This window comes from Nycticebus coucang, chromosome 14 (genome assembly GCF_027406575.1).
Source record: "Nycticebus coucang isolate mNycCou1 chromosome 14, mNycCou1.pri, whole genome shotgun sequence".
Classification (NCBI taxonomy): domain Eukaryota; kingdom Metazoa; phylum Chordata; class Mammalia; order Primates; family Lorisidae; genus Nycticebus; species Nycticebus coucang.
In genome coordinates this window covers 12,106,565-12,131,271 of record NC_069793.1, presented here as the reverse complement: position 1 = coordinate 12,131,271, position 24,707 = coordinate 12,106,565, and the positions used below count along the sequence as shown (strand labels likewise).

General features: G+C 52.9%; 1 protein-coding gene across 2 annotated transcripts; it reads left to right on the top strand.

Annotated features, from left to right (window-relative positions):
* Nucleotides 1-375: 375 nt before the first annotated feature.
* CD5 (CD5 molecule) lies at nt 376-24,707 on the top strand. Of its 2 annotated transcripts, none has more exons than XM_053560183.1 (11): nt 376-497; nt 11,097-11,141; nt 13,372-13,674; nt 14,099-14,152; nt 14,362-14,709; nt 16,761-16,952; nt 18,537-18,662; nt 19,358-19,411; nt 20,704-20,823; nt 21,411-21,502; nt 21,941-24,707. In XM_053560183.1, exons 1-10 carry the CDS (start codon nt 446-448, stop codon nt 21,497-21,499), a joined length of 1,383 nt encoding a protein of 460 aa, XP_053416158.1. In that variant the 5' UTR covers nt 376-445; the 3' UTR covers nt 21,500-21,502; nt 21,941-24,707. The 2 variants fall into 2 exon arrangements, with proteins under 2 accessions (XP_053416158.1, XP_053416157.1); XM_053560182.1 differs by having other exon boundaries at nt 16,761-17,054.

Sequence of the window (24,707 nt, the reverse complement as noted above, 5' to 3'; positions counted from 1 at the left end):
TTGCCCCTCACTTCCCCGCTGTACTCAGATCCCTCTGGGTGGGACCCCTGCATCCACGCCTTTGCCCCCTCAGGCCTGCCCTCAGCTGGAGGCTGGTGACTACTTCCACAATGCGGGCTCAGGCCCCTCTGCCCCACAGCCTTGTCCCCTCAGGTTGCATGGCCTGTCCTGAGCGGGGTGGTCATGACATACTGCCCCAGCCTCGGGCACCTCGGGCAGGAAGCTGGCAGGGGCCAGGGCCGCCATTCGTACTGGGGCAGATGGTTTTGCCAGGAGGAAGTTGACAGTTCAACTTCAAACAAGGTGACGCAGGCCCCACACTGCCGGCTTCTCTGACACCCGCGCGTGCCACCCCGCCCCTCCCACCCTGGGAGCAAGGCACTGGGCCAGACGCCCTCACCCACGGGAGCGAGCTCGCTGGGCGAGACAGGAGGAGGCCGTGCCCATGGGGTCTCAGCAACCGTGGCTGGCTGCCTTGTACCTGCTGGGGGTGCTGGGTGAGTACTTCCAGGGCAATGCCAGGAAACTGGGGTCATTGTGGGGCAAGGGAGCAGTCCCCAGGTCTTCCCAAGTCTGGTGCAGGGCCCACAGCCACCTCTCTGGAGTGCCACCAAGATCCCCATCTGCTCCCAGCCCCAGCTCAGCCCCCAGCTGCCAACCCCCTGCTTCCCACCCCTGGTGGCCCCACCCTGCTTCTCTCCTGTGCTGCTGAGGGCTTTGCTGGACCCTTCTATGCTAAGATCAGACTCTTGGCCTAGAAATCAAGCCGTCTGGTCCCCATCCTACATGGGCTCCCCTCTGCAATGTCTCCCCCACGGGTGCCCAGCCTTTGCTTGGTTGCCTCCAGGGACAGAGAAACTCAATGCTTCCTGAGGCAGCTCTGATGACGCTCTGAGCAGAGAGTGGGCTGCTCCTGAGGGCTCACAGTGTAGCTCCCAGCCCTCTCATACTCGGCCCTGGGTGGTCCCAGAGGGGCCCAGCCAGGCCGGAGGTGGGGGGTGAGGACACCAAGGTCTGCCCAGATGCCAGCCCCAGGTTGTGTAGGTAGCCAAGTAGGTCTGCAAGCCTCTCCAGGCCTCGGTATCCCCATTTACAAAATGCAGGAGGTCTGCAAGCCTCTTCAGGCCTCGGTTTCTCCATTTGCAAAATGCAGAGGGTGTGATCTTGGGGTGCCCTGCCTGCTTCTAAGGGTTCAGAAGCTGTATTAGGGTGAAGAAGGTTTAGCTCCAGGGTGGCTGCCAGTTTGCAAGAAAAGGACTTGAGGCTCTGTCTGCCTGAGCAGGGAGCCTTGGTCCCCTCCTAGAGATGCTGGGTGTGTAAGTGTGAGTGTGTATGCGTGAGTCTGTATGCATGAGTGAGAACCGTGTGTGTGTGTGCTGTCACAGGCACTCGTGTCTCGTGTGCAGGCATGTTCATGTGGCTCTTCCTGCACCTCACAAGAGTACAAGATGCCTTCTGTGCCCAAGGCAGAGGCCTAGAGGCTTCTGGGGCCCTGCCAAGGAGCTGCTGCGGCCTCCTTAGTCCTGGGGACTCCTAGGTCCAGGCCCTTAAATCTGCTGCTCATCTGCAGCCTGAGACCCCCGGGACAGGGATGCTGGACCCACCGCACTCCCAAGTGGGTATGGGCATGGGTCATGCTCTGCGGCCCTCACACTGAATCCCATCACAGGGCAAGTCTTCTGGCAAGACCAAGACAACTCAGAGCCAGAAAGACTTGGAGACAGTTCCCTCATCCCCATTATAGGGACCATCTGGGGGCACATGGTCCCCTGTGTGTCTATTGATGTAAGTTATTCAATGATAAATATTCCCCTTGTTCGGCGGAATTCCCCAGGTTGCCACTTACAAAATACTTTTAAGGCCATTTTCTGCTGTAAACTTCACAACAGCCTATGAAGTAGATGGGCCCATTGTCCCCATTTTGCAGTGGAGAAAAATTAGGCCCAGACAAGCCAAGAGGCAAAGCTGGGGTGGAGCAGCCAGTGAGCAGCACAACCGACCCTAGCCCAGCACTCCTGCCCTCATGGAGGCCCCTCTTTGCCCCCTCAACTAAGAGTAAAGGCCACCAAAGCTGTTCCTATGCTGGGAAAACAGCTGCAGGACACAACCGCCACCAGCAGATATGCAGCCACCAGAGGCCATGGGTACCCGGGCCAGGCTGAGGTTAGGGGCAAGGAGCCCAGGTACCCTTTGAGCCCTTCCAAGAAGAGATGAATCAGAGCCAGAGTCCTTAGGGGAACTGTAGCCTCCTGGCTGGCATGGGGGCTTAAGGACCTTAGGACCCTAGGGCACACCTGGGGTGCTAGTGACAGGCCAGGGCTTCCCACAGCGGCTCCCCTCTGAGCCCGCCTGCCTGGGGCTCACCTGCAGGAGCGGGGACAGGGGTGGCTCTGACCACTGCACAGCCCCGTCCAGTGTAGCTGCTGGACTCCAGCAGCCAGCGCTGGGGGATGTCACAGATTCTGCAGCCTAAACTCCAGCCTTCCACTTGTTAGCTGGGTGACCCTGGACTCATTCCACAAGCCTCAGTTTCTTCATCTGTAAATTCAGAATAATAATTTTGAATATTATTATATTATCAATACCCCACAGAGGCTTATAGGGATGAAATGAATCAGTGGGTATAGAGCTTCGGTACAATGCCCGGCATATAGCACAGTAAGTGCCCTGTAAACATGAAGAACAACAACGAAAACTATTATTATTATTTCCAGTGTCAGCAAGAAACAAGGTGAGGTAGGAGCTGGTAGGAAGGAGAGTCTTGCCAAAGGCCTGCCCAGCCACGGATCTCTCTTCTGCAATCCTCTTGTGCAGGCGATTAGGTCATCCATTCATTCATTCATTCATTCATCTACACTTATTTATTGAGCATCTTCTGTGTCTGACTTTCTGCAAAGCACCCAGGATACAGCAGTGACCAAGACAGGAGCCCCTGCCCTCACGGCTGAGCAGCTAACAGAGGAGGCCTGTTGGAGAACACAGTGCCTGTTAGTAAACAAGCACACAAAATATTTACAAATTTCGAAATACCGGGTTCAGGGCTACAGAGGGCACAACTGGCGGACACACTATGCTCTAAGAGGGAAGCCCTTTGGCTGGGCAGGTAGGAGATGTCTCATCTGAGACCTGAATGATGGAAGAAGCCAGCCAGACAGAGGAAAAGGGGAAAGGGTCCCAGGCAGAGGGGACAACAAGGGCAAAAGCAACAAGGAAGGATGGGCCTGAGAGGGGGTGGAGGTTTACCGTAGAGGAGGAGAAGGGGGTCCTGCTGGAAGCAGACCGCCAGGCCCCTTTCCACAGCTATGGAGCTGAGGCCCTTGTTGGCTCTAGGTACTAAGGATCAAGCTCCTAGCAGACCCAGAGCTCCTCACCTCCAGCAAGGAATGGAGGGACCTGGAGACCCAGGGGCTGGCATTGGCCTTTCTGGCCACTGTCTGATTCTCCCAGTGAGCAGGGAGAGAATTCAACACAACCTCACAGAATTGATCGAATATCTACTTGCGCGTGTGTATGTGTGTGTGCATGTGTGTGCTTGTGCATGCTGTGTGTATGTGTGCATGTGTGCACACAAATGCATAGCCTTGTAAAGGTGTGTATTGCCCTTTGGAGCAATGCACACCTAGGTTTGATTTCTACTTGGGCACCCACAAGTGACCAGAGCATCTGTTGGTGCTTTAGCCTTCTCATCTACAAAAATAGATGCGTTCATTGCTGCATCCACCTCAAAGGATAATTGCGATAATTACATCAAATTCATTGGCGGGCAAATATTTATTGAGCACCTACTACGTGCCAGGCACTGCTACAAGTGCTGGGATGTAGAAGTGAACTATTTGATGTAGCAGTCAAAAGTCCCTGGCCTGGTGGATCTGGAATAGCAGTTGTGGTGCGATGAACAGACAGACAACTAAGTCAGTGGTTATGCAGGTGCCAGAAGGTCTTAAGCTGTGTGGGGACAGGGTTAGAGAAGAGTGGGGACTGGGAGCGCTGGGGCCATCGGTATGTAGGGGGATTCAGTGGGTCTCATAAGAAGATGTGTTTGAACCAATATTTGAAGTGCAGAGCCCAGAGTATTGCAAGTAGAGGGCCCAGTGGAGAGGGACAGCAGCCACATGGGCTGTGGAGGCCTCCGTGAGGACTCGGGCCTTCCCCCCTGTGCACTAGAGAGCCACACCTCAGGAGGAGAGGAGATGCCGTAACTCTCACCTCTCCAGATCCTCATGCCCTTATCTTGAACCCTGGGCCAGATGCGTTTGGGAATTTGATGTGTAGAAGTGGTAATTTTTCATATGTACTGTGTGCTCCTTACACACACAGCAAGGGCCGGGGTGACACCCCATCATCACACACAATCCGAGTTCTGCAGGAAACAGAGGAATTTGCCCACTCAGAGGGACCCATAAAGGCAGCAAACACACTCCCGCCAAAGCATGAGAAAGGACTTTTGGATTTGGGATTTTGAATTGCAGATAAGAGACTGTGGGCCTGGATCACTTCCTCTGTAACTGCCGCCATCGCCATCACTGTCATCTCATCATCATGGACCTTTAGGGGCTTGGCTCTCATGGTTCCCACAGGGTCACAATATTCCCTTCTCCCTGGGGGAAGGAACAGGATAAGAAATGGGTTGTGGCACTCAGCAGAGGTGACAAGGGTCCTATGCACCACCACAGACTTCCAGGGAGGCATCGGAGGGAGTCCCTCCCTCTCCTCGGCCTCATTTTTCCCCCATTTGTACCACAGAGCAAGCAGGGTCTGGGGTCTTCCCATGGTTGACTCCCAGGGGGTCCCGTCAGGTGATAGAGACAGGGTTTCTGTCCTGACTGTACCACCACTAGCTGTGTGACCCTGGACACATCACTCAGCCTTTCTGAACCCTCGTTTCCTGATCTGAAAAGGGGGTGAGCATGGTCCATTCTTCACAGGGGTGTAGGTGGAAAGAACAAGTCCTCGTGTATGAGAGAAATTCAGGGTAAGTGAAGCTCTGAACAAAACCAAGGGCTCGTTGGTTGTGACAGCAGAGACACTGTAATGGCATGAAACTCATGCAAATTCAATTAGATACACCAGGTCGCCCAGAAGAGAAAGAGAAAAAAACAATTTCGATAGTAAAGGCTGTTCTGCTCCCACGATCCTCCTCTGCTCATTGGTGCAGGCCCAGGGTGAGGGAGATTAAGGCCCAGATCTGCCCACTCAGTCCAGCAGGCTCCATTCCCCAGGCCTCCCCTGGTTTAAACCCAGAGCGATCCTGTGTGTGTTTTGCACACAAAAGGCTCCTGCCACTTCATCTGGGGCTCCACCCAAGAAACAAGGTTTTGGCCTTGTGATCTTTGTTTTCCTGAAGCCCGGCTACAGCTTCAAGTTAGACACAACCACTGACTCCTGCTGTTTCAGAAAAGGGAGGTTCTGACCTTAAAAGTCAGCCAAAGTAAGGGATTGGAGGAAGGAAAACCCAGAGTCCTCCCCTAAAGGCAGGCAGACGTATTGTGCTTGGCATAAAAGGTGGCTATAGTCAGGAAGAGGGCTCTGGCTGACAGAGGGCATTGCTTTTTATGGAAAGAGGGGAAGACCTGATTTCTAAACCACACTAAATCAGTCGGGAGATCTCTTAGCTATGAGACAAGGTAGTAACAGCCTCCCTTATACAAGGCTTCAGAGAAGAAGTGGGGTCTTCTGGGAAAGCCTTCACCCCGGGGTCTATACAGGACAGGAGCACGGTCACTGTCACTATCGTCAGTAACGTCCCAGTGCCTCCCTGTGTCCCTGGGTGCCCACTGGCCGTTAAGTAGGTCACACCCTTGCCTCCATTTCACGGTGTGTAGGGGCTTCGACTGTAAACGCCAAAGGGTCCAGACAAGATCTGGGAGTGAATCAGAAGCAGGGGTCCGAGGACAGGATCTGAAGCCAGCTGGCCTGGACTAAATTCCAGCTCTGCGGAGCACTCTCCCCTACATGCTTTAACAGCCTCGTCATCTATAAAATGGAATCGATCCTACAGGTCCGCAAATGTTCATCTGTAATTCCAGAACCCAAAAGCATTTGTAAATTTCTGGCAAACACATTTGGTGCAAATCCTGACCTGAACAAATGGGAGGCTATTTATAATCTCGATGCATCCCACCAAGTGTGAAATTCATATGTTTTGCTGCCGGGACTGTCGTGTGTTTGAAGCCAGGGCTCTCCAGACACTTGGTGACAGTGGATGCCACCAAGGTGTTGGCAAAACAGAAAGCACGGGCCACAGCCACGGTCTGGGGCTGGCGGTGATGCAGCCAGTGTGGCCAGCGTGGCTTATTTCTCAAAAACATCTAGATCTCGGGATTTGTTTAAAAAGCAAAGAAAAAGAAAAGGAAACTTTATTTTAAAATTGGCTCAAAAATGTTTGACCACTGTGTGGAACAAATAAAACTCACTCACAGTGGCGGGATGCAGCTCACAGGATGCTGAGCTAGAAGCCGAAGTAAGGATCACCCTGAATGCTGTGGGGCGAGCTTGGTGGGAAGTAGGGGCCAAGGCTATATGAGTATCAGCGCTGCTGAGGAACCCGTGTAATCCTCTCCAAGATGTCAGGGCTGGCAGGGTCCAAGAAACGGAGGCTTAAAGAGAGTAATAAAGCCTTTAGCTCTCTCTGGCTTTTTTATATAGAAATAGTTTTGGGGGGGTTTTGTTTTGTTTTGTTTTGAGAGAGTCTCGTTCTGTTGCCCAGCTAGAGTGCAGCAGTACACTCATAGCTCATAGCAACCTCAGCCTCCTGGGCTCAAGTAATCCTCAGTCTCTCAAGTACCTGGGACAACAGGTGTTTGCCGCCTTGTCCACTACTTTTTTAACCTTTTTTGGTAAAGTGGAGCCTTACCATGCTGTCCAGGCTGGTTTTTAACTCTTGGGCTTCAGCCATCCTCCCATCTCAGCTTCCTAAGAAGCTGAGACAACAGGTATGCCACGAAACCCAGTTAATTTTTAAATGTTATTGTAGAGGTGGGGGTTTCGCTATGTTGCCCAGGCTGGTCTTGAACGCCTGGCCTCAAGTGATCCTCTCGCTTTGACCTCCCAAAGTGCTGGAATTACAGGTGTGAGCCACCACACTCAGCCTCTCTGGCATTTTGAGCCCTGGGCTTCGCCTGGATTTTCTCAGTCAAGCCCTACATTGTGGGAACTCCAAGGCGAGGTAGGGGAAAGAAGGGGCTTCCAGAGAATTTTCGTTCCCAGCCCCAGCTGCTTGGGGTCCAGATGTGGGTGGCAGATAAAGAAATGCACGATTGGGCGGCACCTGTGGCTCAAGGAGTAGGATGCCGGTCCCATATGCCGGAGGTGGCAGGTTCATACCCAGCCCCAGCCAAAAAACCAAAAAAAAAAGAAATGCACGATGCTGCCAGGCCTTGTGATATCAACAATCTCAAGGATTCTGCTCACAGATTTGACAGCCCACAGCACTCGGGCTGCAGGAAATCCAGGAAGCACGGGGCAGCAGTGAGTCCCAGCCCCACGGGGGGTCAGGGGGACCCTGGTACAGTATGCAGGGTTCAGGGGAAGGGAGATGTTGGTCTGATCCCTGTGAGAAGCAGCTGAAAGAATGAAAATAGGGTGCAGACCATAAAACATGAACGTGTTCATGGACAGGTAGAAAAAATAAAGACCCAGAAGCCTCTAAGTCAGCCTAGTAGCTCACGGTCCTCCTCTGCCCTCTCTCCATCAGCCACTGAGACACCAAAGATTATAGATCACAGAACTAGGTTGCATTTGCTCTGTATAGTGTTTAAACCAAGGGGAAGATGAGGGATAGAGGAATCTAACTAACTTCCTTACTTTCCAGATGAGAAAACCAAATCCAGAGAGGTTGAGTGACTCGCCAAGGTCACACATCAAGTTCATAGCTAAGTCTTCCCCAGCACACTTTACCAACTGATCAGAACCACAAGTTTGTTCCCTTTGGTCAGGATGGCACGCTAGACACTTGCAGGAATTGATGAAACACGGGGCAGGACGGCACAGGCTTTCCGCTGAAGGGAAGGGAGGCAGTTTGGCCCAGCAGAGAAAAGTACAGGCTCGCTGCCAGACAGTTAGGTTACAGTCCTGGCCCCAGCGCAAAAACTTTAAAAGTAGTGATGACAGTGATGGTGATGGTAAAAGGGGGAGAAGAGAGGAAGGCAGACGGGCACCCAGAGGGAGGTTGCACCCAAAAAGCACAGACACCTTTCCCCAATAGAGTTTTCTTTTTCAGAATTTCACTTGGCTCTCTAGCTTGTTCAGTCTTTCCTGAGGACGTTCTCTGAGCACTAGCTGGGCTGTTCTGTGTAGGATCTGCAAGGATGGTCAGGCACAGTCCCTGCCCCAGGGTCTTTGGGGGATAGGTCGTATTCACCTCGGCATCTCCAAACTTGGCACTTGGGAGGAGCACCTGGGTGGCTGAGAGCAGAGAGCATGGGGTTTTGATGTCAGACTCATGGTTTGAACCCAGGGCCTGCCACTTGCTAGTCACATCACCCTGGAGAGGATGCTTGCCCTCTCCCAAGATTTCTACCACAGACGTACTCAACTCACATTGTGAGGCTGTGTGGAAGGTTAACAGTACTATTTGTGATGAACCATCTCAACTGCGACGTATACAGTAGGTGCTCGACAATTGGTAGCTGCTGTTAATAATGAATGTTGACTGGGATGACATGGGGAATATAGATGCACCTTGACTTATAGCGGGGGGTTACTGCCCAGGAAACCCAAAGTAAGTTGAAAATATCATTAAGTCAAAACTTCATTTAATACCCCCCAAAAAACATTGTAAAGTTGGAAAATCATAAGTTGAACTATCATAAGTTGGGGACTGTCTCCGAGTGAGAAAGGGAAGTGGTGAGCCCAGGGCCTGGCTCACTGTGCTTCTGGGCTGAGAATCCTCCCACTGGGAAAGCTCCCTGAGGGTCTGTGGTCCTGGCCACACTTGCCCCATGCCCAGCCCACACCACAGACCAGTGACACCAGCTCTGAGCATTGGACACGGGCACTGGGCTAAGTGCTTTACACAGACTGTTTTGTCTCACCCTCACAACATCGCTAGAGAGCTGGTCCTAGTCTCATCCCCATACTATGGGTAAGGAAACAGGCTCAGAGGGGCTGGGAGACTTTCTTCTTGGGCCCCACTGGCAGGAAATGACAGATCCGACCCTCAGGCCCAGAGCAGTCTGAAGTTATCAGTGACTGCAAACCCATCTTGCACTGTACAGCAGATCTTTTCCCATAGGTGCCACTCCAAGCTGCCTCAGCCCCCATGACCTAGCCAAAGGAATGACTCCCTAGAAGTAGACTGCCCCGGTCTCCATGGGGAGCTGGGACCAAAGGGAAGTGGTCTCTCACCACACTGGCTGGGCATTTGCCCCATGTCCTCCTGAGGCTGAAGCTAGACCATCCTTTTCCACCCAGGCCAGTGTTCCGGCCACTGTTCCTGGCCCTAGGTGAGAATAACCTTCCCCTTCGGAGGCCCATGACTCCTAAAGCAGGATGGGATCTTGTAAAGATGGGAAAACTTATTACAGGGCCACGATGACTTCATTACAAGGAGTCTTGGTAGGGGTGGGAAGAGGGAGCGTTGGCAGGGGCACATCACCCCTTAAAATTCTATTACTACCTTGAGAATCGCATGCAAAAACAGCTTTTTAAAAATACAACTATTGTGGCCAGGTGTGGTGGCTCACTCCTGTAATACTAGCATTCTGGGAGGCCAACGTGGGTAGATTGCCTGAGCTCATGGGTTAGAGACCAGCCTGAGCAAGAGTGAGACCCCCGTCTCTAAAAAATAACCAGGCGTTGTGGCAGGTGCCTATAATCCCAGCTACTTGGGAGAGGGAGGCAAGAAAATCGCTTGAGCCCAAGTCTGAGGTTGCTGTCAGCTATGACACCAGGGCACTCTATCGAGGGCAACAAAGAGAGACTCTGTCTCAACAAAACAAAACACACACACAAAACTATTGCGTTTTTTTAAGAGAAAGGGTCTTGCTGTATTTCCCAGGCTGGATTCGAACTTCTTGGCTGAAGTGGTCCTTCTGCCTCAATCTCTTGACTAGCTGGGACTACAGATGTGCACCACTGTGCCCGGCTAAACACACCTTTTTTTAACACCCAGCAACAATTTCTCACAAGCAGTTTAAACAGCTTTTTATTGTATGATCTCCCTGACTCAGTGCTATTTTGAGCTCCCCAGTGAACAGTAAGCCCAAGAGTCAGACAGATGGAAATCAAAATACTGTACCTGCTCTGTAACTGATGAAGCTGGGTGTAGAGCTCCTACTGTAGGCAGAGCCCTCCATCTCTTTGAGCTTTGGTCTTCTCCAGATACTGGGAGCTGTTATGCTTATCTGCCTTGAGAATACTAGAAAGTAGTATTACTTAAGCTCTCATGCTTATCTGCCTTGAGAATACTAGAAAGTAGCAAAGTCATCTTCAGTTCCCCTTCTGGCTTATTTCGTGGTTCTCTAGAACTATCAAGTTCAAGCTTTTGGGGGTAAAAGCAACACACAGGACATTTTTACATTGCAACCTCCCAGGCACCAAGCATGATCCTTATGCTCACAGTGCACGGTGCACGCTGACATTCTCTATTCTAGTCCATTTCATTTTTAAAATCGATGGTTGCAAAGGGGTAGCAAAGGGAGAGCATGAGGAAATCTAGGGGTAGTGGGTGATGGGGTTCGTGTATTCCTTGACTGGGATGGTGGTCATACACATGTGTATATGTGTGGACTTTTATAGAATTGTGCACTACAAAAGGTGAATTCACTGCATGTTCATTTAAAAAGTAAAGATTTTTTAAAAGAAAGAAATTGATGTTTGCAACCCCTAAATCGAATTCACGATCACTTAAGGCAGTGGTTCTCAACCTTCCTAATGCCGTGAATCTTTAATATAGTCCAAAGGGGTCGTGACCCACAGGTTGAGAACCACTGACTTAAGGGTTCCAATATATATAGTATGGGACCCCTGTCATTGAACCCCATGGTAGCGAGTTAAGGGATGCAAAAAGGGTTATTTTTCAAGCTGTGGGTGTGAGTTGGGGAGAAGGGAGAGGGTGGGAGGCTTCATTTCCTGACCTTTGTCTCTCCTTTCTACAGTCTCCGTCACTTCCTGCTCCCCGTGGCCCCACTGGGACAACTCAAGTAAGGAAGAGCCACATGGAGGGAGGCCTGGTTGGGGGGGGGGCAGGAAAGCAAGGCTGCGGTTCTGATTAAGAAGGCATCGCCTCCACCAGAGGGAACTGCACCACTGGTCAGGCTGTCTTTTTCTTTAGATGAGATGCTTTGGGGCCAAAGTAGACGGGTGTGCACATGTAAGACAGCCACGTGCAGGTGCATGTCCTCCATGGTCATAGAGGACCTCACAAATGTGAGTCCTCATCATCATTTTTATTATGACCCATTCACTATGCACAGAAAACACACCAGCCCATAAAGGCACCTTGCAAAGCCCTGCTTCCTACCAGGTCTATGTTTGTCTCCATAGTGAAAGCCACTTGCAGCTGATGCTTCAGAGAGAAGCTGGGCTAGGTTGTAAAGTGTGTTGAGTGTCCAGCCTTAGAGGTTGGACTTTAATTGTAGAGGCCAGTGTTCCCCAAACAGGGTTCCATGGAATGTGGTGGGCAAAGGGCAGGTAACATCTCATCTCCCACTGAGGACCAACAGTGCACATTGGCCTCGTAAAGGCTCTGAGAAGTCCTGCAGCAGAGAAACATGTTAAACTATTTTTAACTCAGCCATTCCCCCACTCATTTCACCACAGACCTCTCTTTTGCACAGTGACTGGGATAGCATCATGCTAAATATATCTGTGGAGAAATGTGGCTGTTGGGTCTCTCAAAGCCAGAGTGTAGCCAGAGGGGGTTACAGGGCCCTTGGCAGGCCCTGACCTGGGACCTGGATCCTGCACTGAGCTCGGACCTAGCTCCAAGCTCCTGCCCTTCTTTCCCCACCTATGAAATGGGAATAAAATCTCTTCCCTGGTGAAGACGTCATGAGTCAACTCGCTGGGCAGAAAGCCACAAGGCATTCCACCAGGGTTATATGTTGAGACGAGCTTGCTTTGCTTCTAACTGGCCAAGTGACCTTAGCAAGCCCTGGCTGTGTACTTTGGCCCCAAAGCATTCTCATCTAAAGAAAAAAGCAGCATGACCGTGGTTTCCAACCAGAGACAACTCTAGCTCAGAATCACCTGGAAGAGCTTTCTATGTTTTTAAAAATTCTTGAATAAGTGGAACATTCATTTGACTCAGAAAATTAAAAACATAAAAAGATATAGTAAAGAGCCGCACCTCCACTTCTGTCCCCCAGATCTGTCCACCCCCCACCCCAACACCCCAGGTAGCGACCACTTTTGTTTCCTGTATATTCTTCCAAAAGCTCTTCACGCAAATACAGGCATACACATATATACATATATTTTCCCCTCATGGAGTTTTATAAAATCACACAAGCCACGTACCTACCTATGACCCAGCAATTCCAGTCCTACGTATTTACCTCAGAGAAATGGAAATGTATGCCACACAGACCTGTGTATGAATGTTCATAGCAGCTTTATTTATAGTAGTCAAAAAACATGAAAACAAACCCAATGGTGAATGGAAAACAACTGTGGCATATCCATAAAATAAAAGATCCAGCAAAAAAAAAAAAAAAAGAATGAATTAATCATACATGCAACATCGTGGATAAATCTCAAATACATGCCGAGTGAAAGAACACAAACAAGCAAAAAAAACCCAAACGTGCCACGTGGTTCTGTGTGATTCCATTCATGTCACATAGAACAGGCAAAACTAATCTCTAGTGACAGAAAGCAGATCGGTGGCCGCCTGAGGCTGGATTCAGGGAAATTAACTATAAAAGGGCAGGAGAGATCTTTCTAGGGGATGAAAATGTTCTGTATCTAGATTATAGTGGTGGTGACATGCATTTGTCAAATTCCATTGAACGGGTACCCTTCAAATGAGTACATTTTGCTGTATGTAAATTGTACATCGATAAAATTGATTTGAAGTTTAAAAAAATTAAAAGGATGTCTGGCCCTCTCTCAGACCTATTGAGATAGAATTCCCAGGAGCAGGTTATTCTGCTGACAGTGGTCGGTGCTGAGAACACCTTGCTGGCTGCTCCAAGTTCTCCTCCAGCTCTGAAATCTGGAGCCCCACCTTCCTAGGTCCAGCTTCAGGGCCGCCTGAGTCAGGAGCACCCAGTCTAGGGAATGGAAAGTGGCCGTAGGGCCCCAGAGGGGATGAAGCTCACACAGAGCAGGGCAGGCAGCCAGGGTGGAGGGAGAGCAGAGGGAGCCATGTGGTGAACCCCATGGACAGCCCTTCCCAGCCTGACTCCCCACCACCTCTCTGACCCCCAGGTTTCCAGGTGAAGCTAACAGGTTCCAACTCACGGTGCCAGGGCCTGCTGGAAGTCCACTTGTGGAAGACATGGAGGACAGTTTGCAGCCAGAGCTGGGGCCGGAGCCCAGACCAGCATGAGGACCCCAGTCAGGCCTCGAGAGTCTGCCAGAATCTGCGCTGCGGGGCGGCCTTCAATCTGGCCCCCTCTGCTCACTTCAACAAACCCAAGAACCAAGTCATCTGCCGTGGACCCCTGGGATCCTTCTCCAACTGCAGCTTTGGGGCAAACCAGTGCCACCCTCTGAGCCTCATCTGTTTAGGTGGGTAACTAGCCAGCAGCGCAGGCACCCTTGGTCTGGGCACCAGCCCCAAGGAGGCTGCCCAGGGACTGCGGCTAGGGCCTGAGCAAGCTGGTGGAAGGGGTGACATCCCACAAGACACACACACTGGTGGAGAGCTGGCAGGGGCCAGCATCTGTCTGGCAGGATAGACAAGAGGGACTAGTTCTGCCAGCTGCTAACTTCAGCATCCCCTCTCTAAACTCCACTCTCCCCTTTGTAAAGGAGGGTGCTACTTCCCACCTCACAGGTTTAGGGACAAAGTGTGGGTTAAGTGGACTTCAAGTGGCAAGTGGTACTTAAGTCATGAGTGCCTGTGCTGTCCAGCGTGGCCAGCTGCCCCAGCCTCCGCACGCTGCACCCCCTTCTTCCCTCAACCTCCACTCCTCCCATCGTGTCATTGCAGAGCCCCAGACGACCCCCACAACCCCCACGCCCACAACCACGCCAGAGCCCACAGGTAAGAAGGTTCCGACCCTCGGAGGGGGTTAGAGTTGGCAAAAGAAACCCAAGAATTTCAGATAAATGTGGACATTTCCAGTCTACATGTGTCTGTCATATACAGTTTGGGGGACCACCGAGGCCATGTCAGCATTTGTCTGTGGGTTGGAGGACGGGTCCCCCCTACTTGCTCAGGCCACCCCTGTCTCCCACCATCTCCTCTCCCAGCCCCTCCCAGGCTGCAGCTGGTGGCAGGGCCCTGGGGCCTGCACTGTGCCGGTGTGGTGGAGTTCTACAGCGGCAGCCTGGGGGGCACCATCAGCTATGATGACCAGGAGAGCATCTGGAGCCTGGGGAACCTCATGTGCCTAGCTCTCCGGTGTGGCTCCTTCTTGAAGCATCTGCCACTACCAGAGGCCGAGGCAACCAGGGCACCAGACCCAGGAAAGCTCTGGGAACACAGGCCCTTGCCAATTCAGTGGAAGATCCAGAACTCCAGCTGCGCTTCCCTGGAACAGTGCTTCAGGAAAATCCGGCCCCAGGAGAGAGGCCAAGTTCTTGCCATCGTCTGCTCGGGTGAGTGAGGCCTGGCCAAGCCCGCCGGCACCTCCTGCTGGCGTCCCCGGAAGGCCAGGGAACATGTTTCCTGAAAACCCCTGCCTGCCGTGCCAGGGTACCAGGCACAGTGGAGGACACTAGGGAAGTAGAGGCCTGACCCTGGGCCTCTGAGAGGCAGGGTGGGGTGGGATGTGGAGGACACACGCACACTCAGTGCCCGCAGAGTCTCCACAAAGCAACTCTGACCAAAGCCAAGGGGACTGCCGGCTCAGCTACCTCGGGGGGGAGAGGAGGCCGCAGGACGCAGGGGAAGCAAGGTCTCCTCGCGGGTTTGGGCAGGAAAAGAGAGAAGGGTTTGTAAGAGGAAGTCATTTGGAGGGGCAGGCCTTGCCGGAGCAGGGGTTGTAGATTCTGAGAGAGGGAGTGCAATGATGGTGAGAGGTGGGAGGTCCCTGAAGGTTTGGGGGTCAGAGCCCAGGAGGGCTTTCCGCAGAGGACCCAGAACCACAGGGCCCGGGTACAGAGAATGGTGATGCTGGTTTGACTGAGGGGAGGAGGCAGGTGACACTGAGTCTGGGAGACCCCAAGGGGCCGAACCAGGATCAATGGGGGAGGGAAACGGAAGAAACCACACCTCAAAACAAGGAGGCACAAGCAGAGCCTGGCTCTGAAGGCAGGGGGCTCCGTCCCTGGGACTGTTCCAGTGGAGGTCAGACGGTTCTTCCCAGGAGCTTGCTTCACACCAAGGACCATTCCAGTACATTTTTTAACTTTTGTAATGACCTTAGGAAGCGGGTGTTATTGTCGCTATTTTTTACGCATGAGGAAGCTGAGGCTCAAAGAGATTAAACTTCGTGCCCAGTATTGTAGAGCAGGAGCTGGGATTTCTGTCCCTCCAGCATCACTGTGGGGCTGGTTGTCTAAGCCTTAGTTCCCCAGAGTGTGGTCCTGAGAGCTGGTTAGAAAATGCAGCTTCTCAGGTCCCATCCCAGATCTTTCAAACCAGAATCCACATTTCGGCAAGGTCCACCCCGGATCTTTCAAATCAGAATCCACATTTCGGCAAGGTCCCCAGAGATTTCCGTGGGCAGACCTACAAAGCATTGCTCTGGACCACTTGCCTATCCTGCGAGCAGGGCTGCTTCAAACCACTGGGGACGTGGTGTGAATTAGTAAAATGCTGCCCCCTCCTGGTGGAGGCCGCCCCCAAGGGTTTCCTGGCCGGATGAGGGGAACATGGGGTGGCTCTCATGAGGCCCCACTCCTCCACCCCTCAGCTAGGATCCCTCCTGCAGGCTACAACCAGCAAAACCATGCCCAGGTTCTTGCTTTTGAAGCTCCTTCTAAATAGATTTACTAGGGCTTTGAAGGTGGATGTTACTATGGAAACTGGCCAAAGCTGGTGAGATCACAGCCGGCTCTAAACTCAGTTTGCCTGAGGTTCAGCTATGGACTCCGAGCCCCTCCCCACTCCACTCCACCCCAGCAAGCAGAAATGACTGTGAGTCTCTGCCGGGCCATGCTCCGTCTGCTGAAAGCCTGGCCCTCAGGGCGCAGGCCTTCCTTGGTTCTGTCCCACATCTGAACCACCTTGACTCAGAGGGGGAGGTCTTTCCCCTTCCTGAGTCTCAGTTGCCCTCTTCTGAAAAGCCTCCCTCCTTCCCAAGGTGCAGCAGGAGACTGGGAGGACGATGCTGAGAGGGAAGTGGACCCAGGTGGAGCCTGCTTCCCACACTCTTCTCTTGCCTCACTTAGCACAGAGCCACCTCCCTGGTGGTGGCTGCCAACAGGCACTGCTGCACTGCCAGCCTCTTTCCAGAAAGTGCCTATACAGCTGTATCTCAGGATAGTGCCAGCAGCTGCCCAGAGGCACCAGGGACAGAGAGCTTGGTCAGGGGAAGAGCCAGAGAGGATGCTAGGAGGGAAAGACCGAGAGGAAGGCGGCCTGTCCCGGCCGTCTCATGTGCTGTCTCTTCCCTGCCAGGGCCCCCCTTCACCAGTGGCACAGGGACCAGCATGCAAGCTCAGGGTCACACCTGCCCCTCATCTTCCATTGCTTCCCCTCCCAGGTTTCCAGCCCAAGGTGCAGAGCCGCCTGGTAGGGGGCAGTGGCGTGTGTGAAGGCACTGTGCAGGTGCGCCGGGGCACGCAGTGGGCACCCCTGTGTGACAGCTCTCCACCCAAGGGCACAGCACGGTGGGAGGAGGTGTGCCAGGAGCAGCAGTGTGGCAGCGTCAATTCCTATCACATGCTGGACGTCGGTGAGAAGACCTCCCAGGGGTTCTCCTGTTCCCAGGAGAAGTTGTCCCAGTGCCACGAGCTCTGGGAGAAAAAAGCCCACTGCAAGAGGGTGTTTGTCACATGTGAGTTTAACACAGCCCACTGTGGGTGGTGGGAAGCTCTGAACCTTCCCTCTGGGACCCCGTCCAGGGTGCAGGTCTCTGAAGGATGGCCCTGGGAGCTAGACAGAGAGCCCCAGAACCCTGAAAAAGTAGGGACAGAGGGAGCATGGGGAACCAGGGAGCAGGAGACAGATAGCAATGAATAGGAGACAGCACAGCAACAGGCAGGTCAGCTGACAAGTGGTGTTACCCTCCCTCCTACCGTCCACTCTCAGGATGGCAGCTAGAAAATCAGGTAGACAGTATATATTTGCTACACAAATGGTCACTGAATACCAAGAAAAGAGGGATGGATGGATGGGCGGGTGGGTGGGTAGATGGATGGATGGGTGAATGATTGGATGGATGGATGGATGGGTGGGTGGGTGGGTAGATGGATGGATAGGTGACTGATTGGATGGATGGATGGGTGAATGATTGGATGGATGGATGGATGGATGGATGGATGGATGGATGGATGGATGGATGGATGGATGGGGGGGGATGGATGGGCGGGGGGGTAGATGGATGGATGGGTGAGTGGTTGGATGGATGGATGGATGGATGGGTGAATGATTGGATGGATGGATGGATGGATGGATGGATGGGTGGGTGGGTGGGTAGATGGATGGATAGGTGACTGATTGGATGGATGGATGGATGGATGGATGGGGGGGGATGGATGGGCGGGGGGGTAGATGGATGGATGGGTGAGTGGTTGGATGGATGGATGGATGGATGGGTGAATGATTGGATGGATGGATGGATGGATGGATGGATGGGTGGGTGGGTGGGTAGATGGATGGATAGGTGACTGATTGGATGGATGGATGGATGGATGGATGGGGGGGGATGGATGGGCGGGGGGGTAGATGGATGGATGGGTGAGTGGTTGGATGGATGGATGGATGGATGGGTGAATGATTGGATGGATGGATGGATGGATGGATGGATGGGTGGGTGGGTGGGTAGATGGATGGATAGGTGACTGATTGGATGGATGGATGGATGGATGGATGGGGGGGGATGGATGGGCGGGGGGGTAGATGGATGGATGGGTGAGTGGTTGGATGGATGGGTGGGTGGGTAGGTGGATGGATGGGTGGGTGGAGGGAGTGGTGGGAGGGCCTTCTGGCCCCTGTCACACAGTCCTACATTGGTATGTGATGGTATATGATGGTACCATGGGAAATGGTAGAACGTTAAATAGTTTGCAACGAGGGCGGCAAATGACAGCTGGAGGATCAACTGTTAGGTGACAGATGGTGGATGGATGAACGGGTAGTAGAGATTTCTTAGCAACAGACAGAAAGCAAGCCGGATAGATAACTGCCTTCTGTACATGTTGTGAATTTCTGAGAGGAGCAAGGGTGGCTGGGGGAACTGCGCAGCCGGAAGCTTCCCTGGGAGCAGGCAGTTTTCATGCCCCAGGGCTGGGACTGACCTGGCTCCTCCCTCCCCCAGGCCAGGATCCAAACCCAGCGGGCGTGGCAGCGGGCACTGTGGCAAGCATCGTCCTGGCCCTGCTGCTCCTGGCAGTGTTGCTGGTTGTGTTCGGCCCCCTGGCGTACAAGAAGCTGGTGAAGAAATGTAGGTGCCAGTGCCCTGGGTGGCTCTGTCCTCCAGAGTCCCTAGAGGAGAGGGGTCTGCCTGCAGAGGGCTGGGCTGAGGGCACCTCTGCTGCATCCCTTGGCCCCCTCCTCTCCACTGGCCTTTCTCTCCAAAGTAACAGAGTCAGGAAAACCATAATCACCGATGTGCCCATATCTGGGGCCCAGCTGGGCCCTACTCCAGGCCAGACAGAGGGTGTGGCCATTCCCTAGTTCGTTGGCCCAGGGCTGCCCATGATGCTGACTAGGCCACTTTGTCTCTCTAAGCCTCTTCCCTCATCTACTAGAGGCAAAATTGGGCACCTTGTGAAGCAGAAGTTGTTGTCCCTGCCTTGCAGAACTCAGGAGAAAATTATTCAGAGATAGGAAGTGAGATCAGAGAGGCTGGGAATGGAGAGCCCAGAACGGGGCAGGGCTGGGTCCCTAACACCTGCCCAAGTCTGGTTCTAAACACATGTGGTCAATTCTCCAGGGTAACCAGCCTCTTCTACTCCAGTCCCCCTCTAAAACAAGTTAGAAATCTGAAGCCCTGAGAAACTCCCAGGGGCAGAACCCAGCAGTCCTGCCCTCAGCAGCACCCCTCCTCCCTCTCAGGCCCTGCCCTACCCCCACCTGCCCCACCTGCCCTCACCTGCCCCCACCTGCCCTGACATGCCTTTCCTGTCTGCTGCCCAGTCCGCCAGAAGAAGCAACGCCAGTGGATCGGCCCCACAGGAATGAACCAGAATAGTAAGTGTCCCCAGAGGCAGGGGATCTCTCTTGACTCTAGGATCGAGGCCACAGAGGCAGAAACAAGGCTCTCTGCTGACCACAGACGGCACTGGTAGATACTTGAGGCCTCTTCTCCACATTTGTCATCTAAGGTGTGACTGTGGCCAACAAACATCCCCACACCAGGGAGGGCTGAGGCTTCTTGATGGGACAGATGTCTGAGTGGTTTCTACCCCCAAAGCCACAGAGACCAGGTGTCCCCTCTGTCTCTTGCCTTGTCTTGGGGCCCCCATCAGGTTTCGCCTCCACAGGCAGTATTCCCCAACACAGTGGTCAAGGGCTGTTAAAAGGCTGCACTCATAAAAGAGGACTCCGTAATGAAACAGATCTGGAAAACCATGAGTTAAGCAAAACTAAACACAGCTCTTTATTTCAGGACTTAATCAGAACCGTAACAGGCATTTTCACGTTGTTCATCGGCAGAGCAGGGATACATTAAGAAAGTTTGCTCAAGCTAGTTTTGTGGAACAACACACAGGGCCCATTTTACAACATTCTGATGCAGCCGGCTACCCCGCCCCACAGCCCAGGCTTGGTCCTCTCTCCTAGCCACTGCCTAGCCACCCTGGTAGATGGAGCTACATCCTGCCTCCTGCCACCCTTCCACATGCTTCCTGCTTTGCAAGTTCAAGCTGAGTGTGGTGGCTCATGCCTGTAATCCCAGCACTTTGGGAGGCCAAGTCAGGAGGATCACTTGAGCCCAGGAGTTTGAGACCAGACTGGGCAACCTAGCAAGACTCCATCTCTAAAAAAATATTTAAAAATTAGCCAGGCTATTTTCTTGAGACCAGGAGTCTGAGGTTGCAATGAGCTATGACAATGACAATGTACTCTGGTCCAGGCAACAGAGTGAGACCCCTTTCTAAAAAAAAAAAAAAAAAAAAAGGTCGTTCTGTGTTGTTCTATCTTTTTTAAGTTAATAATCTAAAGCTCCTCAGATAGGCTCCCTGCCCTATCACTTACACTCCAAACCCCTGCTTGGTAAATGCTTGATGACTGACTGATGGAAGGCCTTACCTGGTCAGTCAGGGTACCACCCTACCCAAAGATGCCCTAAGAGTCTGCCGCTGGCCCTGCTAGTATGAACCTCTCTGGCAAGAAAAGAGAGGAGATGCCCTGAAGGGGCTCTGGGTGCCTTTGCCCTTGGCCCCATGACATAACTGGAATAGGAAATTAAAGTTCTGGGCACCTGCTAGGGAAGGAGGAAGAGGGAAGCAAGTCTAACGGTGCTGTGTCCTGCATCCGCTCAGTGTCTTTCCATCGCAACCACACGGCCACTGTCCGGTCCCAGGTTGAGAACTCTACGGCCTCCCATGTGGACAATGAATACAGCCAGCCTCCCAGGAGCTCTTATGCGTCCGCTTATCCAGGTGAGCACCTGCGGGAGCTCCCAGGTGGGCAGAACTGGAGCAGCTTGGACAAGATAGGTCGTGTGAAGCCCATGAAGGCTATGTGATGGTTCAAAGAGAGAAGGGAGGCCCCAGGAAACAGGGTCAAACTGGCTGCAGACAGCAGGTTGCAGCAGGGGCGTGGAAGGGAGACAGTCTTCATAGGCCTCAGCCATCCACTCATCTGGAGAGAAGAATGCACTCAGGCACCATTAACCCCAGCTTCGCTGTGACCTAATGGACCTGTTTCCCTGCAGGGCCTAGAGAAGTCTGGATGGTAAATGAGGCCCCTTGGATTGCCCCAAGCCAGAAGAGAGTCATTAAGTGGGCTGCAGCAGCCCTGGGCTGAAGGCTCCCTTCCTGGAGCAAACAATCAAGCCCCAGGGAGTGTAGACTTCAGCATCATTAGTGAGAGTTTGGCTGATTTGATCAAAACAGATACCAGGTTGTCACCGGCTCACAGAGACCCTGTGATCTTCTGACCCACTGTGGGTGGAGGCTCTGCGTAGCCTGGCAGGACGCACTGCACCCTCGCCAGCCCTCAGTAAATGGCCTCCTTTGTTCCCCAGCTCTAGAAGGGGCCCTACATCGCTCCTCGACCCAGCCTGACAACTCCTCCGACAGTGACTACGATCTGCACGGGGCTCAGAGGCTATAAGAGGTGAGCCAGTCTCAGACACAGGGTAGGGGTTGGGGGGGGGACCACAGCCACGGGGATAAGCACCTGCCCCTCGGTGCCTCACCTCCTCCCCACCCTGCTCAGCCATGAATGGGGGACCGGGAGTATCCAATCCTTATAAAGGGAAAAACAAGCACCAGCAACATGGGAGATGGGAGCTGATTTGGCAATTAGAGCAGAGGAATCACCCACCTCAAAAATCGTCTTGTTGTGGACTCCACTCAAGACTACACAGAGCCTCTACAAGTTCCATGATGGAACAACATTCCATAAGTCTGCCAGCCTCCCAGCCTGGAGCAGCCTGACACAGGACAGCCACTGTCCCCAAGACAGAGCCCAGGGCGTGGGGCATGTCCCCACCTCCCTGAACACCCTCCAGGGTGTCCTCCTCTGACATTGCCTTCTCTTCTCACCCCACAGAACTGGGAGCCGGGAACAAAACACCAAGAGCCAGACAGATTTGTCCTGAGAAAACTCTGCAGTCACTACTTGGAAATGTCATCCTGATTTCTACTCCCAGACAGAATGTGGGCAGAGGCCAGGGTGCCTTTCACACACGGGCTGCTGCCCTTCGGGGGCAGGAGGGCTCTCACACCCACCACTGAACGGACAGCTCAGACAGATATTCCAAGTGACAAAGCTGGGGAGAGCAGAAACAGGCAGCCCTTCCAAGTAGAGACTCAGGGGGTCCCTTTCCTAACCCAGGCAGCAGCCCCCTTCCCCTGTCTGAGGGGAATAGCACACCAGCAGAATCCAGCTTTCTTCTCCGACTTGCATCCTGATAAGGAATGACAAGGAAGCTCACACCTGGGCTAGTGCATTTTTTAATATGTTCTTTGTAAATAATGCTTTTTGTACTTCCTGAGAGCACTTTGGCGTCTTCTGCCCACAGTCTACTCCTGTGTATCAGAAAAACCTCCGGAGAAGCTCTGCAGCCATCAAGGTCAGAGGCTGCACACATGTGCACAGACAGCTTAGTACATTGACAGCATCTTCCAGCCAGGGTGTGTGTGGGCTGTGTAGCGCCCTAGTGCCCCACCCACTGCACCCCTCACTTGAAGGCATCTTCCACTGGCTGTCAAGGTCTCAAAGCACAGGTGCCACACCAAGGCCATGCACAAAGGGGACATCTAGTAAATCCTGACCAGTTTGGTTTGTTGTTTCACTTGGGAGTCCCAACTTAAAGGTAGTTATAGCCAATCACACCCAACCTTCTAACCCAGAGTCAGAGAACTCTGTCATTTCAGAGAAATGTCATTTCAATGTACACTCTTGGCAAACAATTTAGGAACTGCCTCTTCTTCTTTTCCTTTAAAAATTGAATCTATACTCCTGGGTTTAGTCTTTAAGCTTGGCCCAAACTCTATACTTGTTTTTCCTTAGCTGCTTTTAAGGTGGACACTAGGACCCTAGGGAGCAGCACAGAGGGAGAGGCAGTGCCAGGGACCAGTAAGGCTGAAGGAGCTTAGTGACTCTGCCCTTCTCTGCATGACCTGGCCCTGTATCTACTGGGGACACAGATGTCAATGGGCCAAGCCAACAAAGCTAATTCTGGAAGAGTAAAGGGGGGGTCACCAGACAGGTGCAGGGGGAGGAGGACTCCAGAAGACCACCAGCATGCAGAAGAGTCTGGTAAGCGCTCTGCCCCCAATATCTCCAACCAGCCCTTCCGTTCTAAAAGCCCAGGTGGTCACAGATTGTCCCCTCCGGGCTGTGACGCATTTGCCTTCCCCTACTTGGTGGAAGAAACAGAGAGAAAAGGCTGCTTTGAGACAGGGCAAAGGAGTGAGGCACCTGACGCCTCCTGTCAGTGCCTTTCTGATGAAAGCTCTTTAATCTATAGCTCAGCCACCGTACAGCAGCCTTGAAGCAACCATGGCCTACTTAAAAACCAACTAAAAAAGGAAGCTTAGTTCAGGAGAAAAGAGTCTTAAGAAAATTATCTTTCAAGAGGTAGCAGACTTGGGTGATGCTTTTCAATAAGATCTCTTGGGTTACACAACCAAGTAGGAGCCACTCCAGTCCTCAAGGTGCCTTGGTCAAGTTCCTACCTGGGCTGGTAGACCAGCCCCTGTATCACCCACCACACCACCCACAGTGTAGAAGGTGCCCTGCTGTGATTCCTGCACCCTGGCCTCCTGCAAAGAAGAGCAGAGCCCCCTCCCACCCATTCAGTGAGCAACCCACTGAGGCAGCTCAGGACAGTCCTTTCTTAGTCCCTCAGTTCTCCCAATACCACTCTGGCACCAACCCAAAGCAAGTGACTTAACTATGCACCCAAAGTGAGCTTTGCAGCTTGTTCCTACAAAGCCAAGTTGCTTTCAGCTCTCCCTGGTGTCCTGTGTCCTGAGTCCTGGATATTTGCAAGGCAAGGCCAGGGCAAAGTAAAAGAGCCTCTTGCTGCAGAGCTGGCTGCAGGAGGACAGTCTGGAGCCTGGTGATTCTCAGCTGTGTCCTGGGGACAGACTTCTGGGCCACAGCGGCAGGGCACTTGGGGCCAAGTCCCACGTCTGCCCCCATGCTGTGCACCCTGGTCACTGAACCACCTGCCCTATGGTTCCCCCACCTTTTTAAACTGAGAATAAAAGGTATTGAGAGGACTGAAGGAGATAATGACACACCACGTGAGTATTCAGTACTAATGGTTCTGGGCATCGTGTGTGCGTGGCTGCCCTTGTCACTGTGCAGAGAAGGAAAGGTAGAGGGTCTGTTAGAATCCTGGTCTCCCAACTTCCTCAAAGCCTCCCTCATTACTGAACATGCCACGTAGACACTTCACCTTTCCTGCTGAAGCTGCAGATGCCCTCCTAGGCCTCAGGGGAACCAGCTCAGCAGCAGAGCTCTCTGGCGACACTGGGAGGGATGCAAGCTGGGCCAGCACGGAAGACATGCTGGTGCCACAGCCAGTGTCTGGCCCGCAGCCCCTTTGACCACGCCATGCAATGCCAGGTTAGAAGATGAATGTCCTGCCAGCCTGCGCGTGGCAGGAATACAGGCACCTCCCATGCCAGGCTAAGGACCGGACGCCCCCTGGTGGCACCCGTGGCCTTGCATGCCACAGCTCTGGGTCCAGGACACAGCAGCCATGAAAATGGCTAGGGAGGAAAACACAAGAACAGGAGAAGAACAGGGAATTCTAAGAGCCAGGCCCTGGGGCAGAGGAGCAGGTGAGAAACGACACCCAGAC

Coding starts and splice junctions, on each gene's coding strand:
- CD5 (XM_053560182.1), top strand. CDS start 446: ATGGGGTCTCAGCAACCGTGGCTGGCTGCCTTGTACCTGCTGGGGGTG. Junction 14,153..14,361: donor AACCACGCCAGAGCCCACAG/GTAAGAAGGTTC, acceptor CTCCTCTCCCAG/CCCCTCCCAGGCTGCAGCTG. Junction 18,663..19,357: donor CAAGAAGCTGGTGAAGAAAT/GTAGGTGCCAGT, acceptor TCTGCTGCCCAG/TCCGCCAGAAGAAGCAACGC.